Raw genomic sequence first — 7,168 nt, forward strand, 5'->3', positions numbered from 1 at the left:
AGAATATTTGGCTTATCCAGAAAAACAAATCAATAGAACCCCTAGAAATTGGAATGTAAAATCAAGGGAACCAGAGGGAGGGTGGAGGGTTCTCTATGGATGACTGTGGAGGACAATGGTATTTGGTGGTGATTGTGATGTTGTAACATACATCTAAATAAGTATGAACCTATATATCATGTTGTAAATGATAGTTACCTCAGTAGTTACAATGATAAAAAGCTAAATGATTGACTTAATGTCAATTTGTATGACTATGATAATAATAGTATCATATGTACAAATAAATCCAATATATACTACTTCCTATAATAATACATAATTCCTTTACTATTGACAATAAAATTGTTTTGCACTAATTGAATGTATTTAGACTAATTTCACTTTCTGACAACGGCTACTAGAAAATTTTAATTTGCTTATGTGACTCACATTGCATTCTATCAGTGATATTCTAGGATGTTCTAGTTAACACAGAAAGGGAAATAAGGTGAGAGGAACCATGGTTATTACTTTTTAGAGAAGAATATTGGAAACACTCTTGTCATGGCTAGCAAGACTTCCTTATTCCTCAGGCTGTAGATAATGGGATTGAGCATGGGAGTCAGAATGGTGTAGAAAACTGCCAGATTCTTATCTTCTGTTGCATTGCGAAGATTTTTAGGCCTGAGATAGGTATAGACAAAAGGTGCATAATAAAATGTCACCACAGTTAAATGTGTGAAACAGGTGGTGAAGGCCTTCTTTCTTCCTTCTTTATTGCGCATATGGTAGACAACAAAAAGCACCACACCATAGGAAGCTGTGATTCCAAGGAAAGGAATGAGGAGAAACAGACATGTACTCACAAAAACCAGGTACTCATAGACCCAGTTGTCCAAGCAAGCCAAAGCCACCAAAGCTGGGATATCACAGAAGAAGTGTTCAATGGCCTTGGACTGGCAATAAGGAATATGGAGAGCATAGACTGTATGTGCTAAGGAATGGATGGACCCCAAGATCCAAGATCCTATGATCATCTTCACACATACCCTTTTACTCATGCGGATGGGATAATGGAGAGGGTGGCAGATGGCCACATATCGGTCATAGGCCATGGAGGATAGGAGTAAACCCTCAGAACCTGCCATAGTTGAAAAGAAGAAGCACTGGAACCCACATCCCAGGAAGGAGATGCCTTTCTGACCTGAGAAGAAGTTGAACGCCATCTTGGGAATAGTGGTGTACAGGTAGATCAGGTCCATGAGGGAGAGCTGGCTGAGGAGAATGTACATTGGAGTGTGGAGCCGGGGATCCACACGGATGAGGTGAATCATGGTTAAATTTCCCAATGAGGCAAGACAGAATATGAAGATGATAAGGATCAGGAGAAATAAGCCAGTTTGATTTGAGGGAAGCAACCCCAACAAAATGAAATCATTGGAAGTTAGATTCCATTTCTCCATGAAAACTTAATGCTTGTTAAGGTTCCTTGAAAGAAAAAAAAAAGACAAAAACAAACAAACAAACAGAAAGTCTGGAACATGATATGAAACAAATTGATTTCATAAAAATGGATTCTGACTTCATTAATGTTAGTTATATGAATTGCTTGTAGTTGCATGAGACAATTTCCACTGAGTCCTATTCATTGACAAATGGAATGCTGCTCCTCAAGTTTTCTCTGGTAGCAGCTTGGAAATTGAATTTTTAGTAGAAAGCCTAATATCATAGCCAGCACAAGTAACAAGTCCATTGAAATGTTACTCTCTAGATAACCATGCCCAGGAATGCAGCTCTTGATTTATCAAGTCAAAGAAATGTTTCCTTCCTCCATGGATGTTAATTTAACTCAGTGTATGAAAGAGCAACTGGCACATATAATTCTGAAATTGTTTGTATAAATTTTAAGTCCTGTATAATTTATCCTTTTCCTTTTTTAAATAACTCAATTTCAATTCACCTGGCCTCGTCAACTGACATTATTTCAGATAATTAAAGCTTGACTTCCTACCTCTCATAGTCTGTATTTCTTTGCCTTTCCAAAAAAGGCAACCATTCAAAATCAGTCTAGACTGCAAAGTCATCACATGCTCTTTAAGTGCAACCTAGTTATAAAACATGGTGTGAGGATGCTATATTCCATTATGATTTTTCCATTTCCTGATGACTACAGAGACCAGAATCAAAATAACTGTGTGGTCACTGACTTTTTTTCTCATGTTGGTGAATTGCACATGGCATGGTCATCAATTATGGATTCTGGACACATATGATGTTGATGCTTCTGTGAGAATTAAGTTCAATAAATGCTTATGCCTCATCATGAGTCATGGCTGTGATGGCAGGGTGTCTAGCATTCACTATTCTGACCTACCCTGACCTTTGCCATGATACTGATACAATAGCATCTGTGCACTGGCTGCATATATTGCATTTGTTCGGTCTGTCTCCCTCACCTCTCCTTTGGGTTTTTCATTTTATGCTGGGGACTTTCCTGGTTTTAAAACAGAAAATGTTAGAATCTGTGGAAATCAGTCCATTATTTCACTATATCAAAGGTAATGTAATTAATGATGAAATTCATGATGAAATGTTATTCTTTCACTACACAGTGACTGTCAACTATTGTATTAACATTTGATTTGTCTGAGGAATGAAGAAAGTTTTGCTTTATAGTTAATATGATTATTATTGATTAAACATGACTGGTTCAGTTCAGGAATAATTTTTTAGTATATTTGGCCTGGTTATGTATTTTCCTAATTTTTGCTTTAATCTGAGTTTCAAATATGGGGGAGAATAGAAATAACAGTGTGTTGGGAAATGATTTTCCAATAGCAAGCAATGAAAAACTAGTACCAACTCTCAGTTTATGTATCCCACATTAACAAGAGACAAATTTGTATACTCTGATGTATTGCATTTTTATATAGATAATGCTCAGAGTATCAGAAATATTGATGATAATTACAACAATAATTTTGACTGCCAAATTTAAAAATGGCTTATTGCTAGGCAATGAGTAGGATCCTGGTAAATCTCTAAAATCTTGGTGTTTAGAGCATGGTCCAAGGGAGCTAGATCTCAGGATTTATTTCAGTTGGTTGTATTTGAATTTATATTTGTTCAGTATGAAAACTGTTTGATCCTAAAGTTACATGAGGCATCCTATTCTTTCTGGCATTAGATAATATTTTTCTGTGACTATTAGATGCATCCATATTCATATCTCATTTGATCATATTAAGAAGCATATTTCTGACATGTATAGCATTAGAAGCAAATTATGAGGCCTATATTTATATAGGATTTTATGTAATTTAAGAATCTCAGTGTCTTCACTTTATTGCAAATTTACAATATAAAGCAGACTGACAGATAATCAGCCCAAGACCCATAAGATATTGATTCTCTGAACATCAGCTAACTCTGGGAATAGCTGTAAAGATGGAACTAAAAGTTTTGTATTCAGCACGTAACAGGTCATCAGTGGGCATCAAAGTTTTTTGCTCAATCTGACAAAACCATTGGAAGACCTCAGAGCCAGAGAAACTATGTGTCTCAATTAAAGTCACACACAGGGCCTCCCCGGTGGCTCAGCGGTTGAGCGCTGTGTGGCGAAGCTGCCAGCAGCCTCTGCAGTGCTGGTTCTATCCCCGGCCACGAGAGAGGGTCCCACATGGCTCTCAGACCCCTCCTGCCCCCCGCTGCTCCCCTCAGCAGTGTACTTCATCAGCCTGCCTGCTCTGCTCTCCGCTCTGACTCTGGTGAATTCTCTCCCCCTCCGGTGCTTCTGATTCTACCCAGTGCTTGTACAAACAAACAAACAAATAAATCTTTTTTAAAAAAGAAGGTGGTCACACACAAATCTAGGTCTGCACTTCTGACTCGTTCCTATAATTTTCTCTCTTTTTTTTTTGCATTTTAAATTCACTTTTGGCTTTCCCAACAAGATCTATAAGTGCCTATTCTTTGAGTAGCAGAAAATATTTTCCCAAGATTTGGAAACGTCATCTCCAAGTTATCTACATGGGTTCCTGCTAGCACAAATCAAATGGATTCACTAATATTATTATGACTTACCTTGTCCGCTGTTCTTCAGGTCATATTTTTGAAAATAAAGTAGGTGACAATGACATCATTTGTGCCTAAAATATTTAGGCACACACCCTGGCTGACATTGTCTTGCCATATTTGCTACAAGAACTTGTCATAGAACTATTGATTCTGTCAAATCCAAGTTCTCTTTCTGATCTAAGAAACTCTTCTTTATTTTCTAAAATTTGTGAGAGAGAAATATCAAAGCATATTTTATAACACCCATTCTACACTGTTCTTTCTGTTCATATACACAAAAGTAAGTCTACACTAAAGTCTAGGTATTATTATTATATATTGGAAATTCTAGTGTATAACTTCTCTATTCACCTTTCCTTTTTTTTTTTTTTTGTGAAACCACCTTTCTTTCTTATTGCTTTTTTCCAAATTTAAATATTTTTTGTCTAATTCTCTGAATTTTCTGTTGGAACTCAGAAAGATGAGTTATCACATTTTATTTATATAAACATACACTATCAAGCCTTGCAATGCCCTCTTTGTCCTATAATTGATCCCTAATGTCCAAGTCCATGAGGGCCAAGCTTCGGTCATTACACTTGACTCTGATTATTTGGAGACATGTAGATATGCACTTAATTAGAGTAACACAATCAAACCAGTCAATGCTGTTGATTTCTGGTGAATAAATATATTATTTCAGTACATTCTGTGTAGACAATAAGATAATGTTTATTGAAGTCTTATTTCATAAATTAAAAAACTAAAGTGTCAGAGCCACTTCTAGAGTTTAGCTACATAATGGAAAAAATAGTATCAGGGACAGTGGCAGCATATATTCTAATACATTTGCAGAGAACATTATTAGTGACTGTGAGTAAATTTTGTTATATTAACATGATACCATATTTTTAGAGTATGATACAAATGACCTATAAAATATTAATCTACTGAAGTGTTATATAGCAAACATTTTTTTTTTCAGAGGTAACAGTCTAGCCAACAGGCCACACTGACTTAATTAGGAAGTAGCAGAAGACATATGCTAATATTATAGCTTATTATCAACTCTCTAAATTTGCCTAAGGACTATTATAAAAGTGTCATGGTTGTGTTAAAATACAGTTGTTTATATTACACCTGCTGCAGAGGAAGTTCTCAATAGATTTAGGAATTATTCTGTCCCTTTAATCCCCATATTAGTGATTCAGTGAAATGTAAAATTTATAGTAACTGGACTTTCACATTGTTTGAAATTATATCTAATATGAATTTATTCACTTGTTATGAGTGTCTGCTACATATATCAATGCAAATATGATAATATTCTAAACTAGATGAATTATATCTAATTTTAAACAATTGGGAATATGATGTTTTATATATATATATATATATACATACATATATAAGTACATATATTTTTGTACACACGTTATATATACACACATATTATTAAGTTGTAGCTGTTAGTCATGTGTTGATAACATCTTCCCTCCTACAGTTTGATACCATTTTCATTTACCTAATAAATCTCCAGCCCAATTAAACCCCACTCTCATTCTGTATTGAGATAAGAAAAAAGCCAGTTGGTCATTAAAACATTTTGCATCAAACACAGACCATACCTATAAATTTTACATTAAATATATGAATATAGGTTTCAAGTTGGTCCCTCTGAAAACTCACAATATGGTCATAATTTGAGCATATTCTGTAACTAGAAACTTCTTCCTCTCTACCAAATTCTAAAAAAATTCTACACTCCTAAGATTCCAATGGGAAAGGAAAAAAAAAAAGTGTTAATAAAATTCAGTCTCTGAGAGTTCACATTCTTCTGACAGTTAATTTAGTAGTCTCCCACACTATGTACCAAGGACTTAGTCTTATTTCCCTGAAAGTGCATGGGATGATCCTGGTACTTTTCAAATCCACCCCTCTACTGAAATATGGGCCTCATCCCCTATCATCATCTCCTTTTCCTACTTCTCTTTCTGCTGGATCTTCCCCATTAGCAAATAAAAATTCTTTAGAGAAAAAAATATATGGATGTGAAAATTTGATCTTGTTCTTAAAACTAAGACAAAAATGGGAGACTCAAACCAGACATTGACCATTCCTCTCTGTTTCTATTTTTAAATATATCTTTTCTTATGCATACATAAATAGGTAGGTAGGTCAGAGTTTTGGGAGGTGAGAGGATTCACCAGAGATAGAGTAGGGAGCAGAGCAGGTGGATCTACTGAAATACATTGCTGAGCAAGCAGTGGGTGAGACAGGTGGGTTCTGCTGTGCATGTGGGTCAGCTCCCTGGATGGTGAGCGAACTCATGCCTAGGTGGCTGGTGATAGCTTGATAACACTGAGATTTAACCCCTGCACCACAAGGGAGGCCCCACTTTCTGTTCCTTGAAATAAAAGTTTGTATATTTTAAGGTAGATTAGTAGTATATTATGGAGTATATATACTCCTTAGTATATATAAGGAGTTTCAGAACTGTGATAAATGAAAGAAATGGTGAAATGAGTTGTTCTGTAATGATGTCTTTGTGGTGCCTGGAGGTGTAGAATATGCTGAGAGAGACTTGACGGTAGAGCAATAGGTTTTGGTTTACACAGGGTGCAGATACTATTCTAAGAAGATTTTTGAGTTCAAGGAATCTTGGTGTTGGCCAAGACTATTAATAGATTATAATTATGGTTGTAGAATTCTGTGAAGGTAAATTGAAAGGACTACATGAATAAGGATATGGATTAGTATGATTTCATTCTTATGGATAATGGCTAACCAGGAATTTGTAAAAAGCATGATAAATGGTAACTAGCTGGGATAAGCAGAGAACATGACATATTTATCCATGTAGTTTAGTGCTTACCTCAGGATAGCATCACATGTAGAAAACCCCAATTATGTGGTGGAAATATTTACCTGGGATATGACACCTTCTTTCTCTGGCCAACTCGGTGTTTCCTTCATGGGACCCTTTGAAATATGGCTATAGTGTGTTGGATGGAGTCAATGCATATTCTCAGAGACGTGAGTCACCAAGGTGGATTTGGATAATGCCAAATCTTCCAGCAAGGTCACCTAAGTTAAACCACTCTATGGCAACATTCACCAAAGAAATGAG

At 35.8% G+C, this 7,168-nt stretch overlaps 1 protein-coding gene across 1 annotated transcript; it reads right to left on the bottom strand.

The window, feature by feature from the left end:
- Positions 1-509: 509 nt before the first annotated feature.
- LOC311183404 (olfactory receptor 2L13-like) lies at positions 510-1,445 on the bottom strand (the record flags this gene model as incomplete). The annotated part of the gene is made up of 1 exon (XM_084252756.1): positions 510-1,445. The coding sequence occupies one exon, from the start codon at positions 1,443-1,445 to the stop codon at positions 510-512; it is 936 nt and encodes a 311-aa protein (XP_084108882.1).
- Positions 1,446-7,168: the final 5,723 nt, after the last annotated feature.

Source organism: Talpa europaea (assembly GCF_964194135.1).
Source record: "Talpa europaea genome assembly, chromosome: 13".
Classification (NCBI taxonomy): domain Eukaryota; kingdom Metazoa; phylum Chordata; class Mammalia; order Eulipotyphla; family Talpidae; genus Talpa; species Talpa europaea.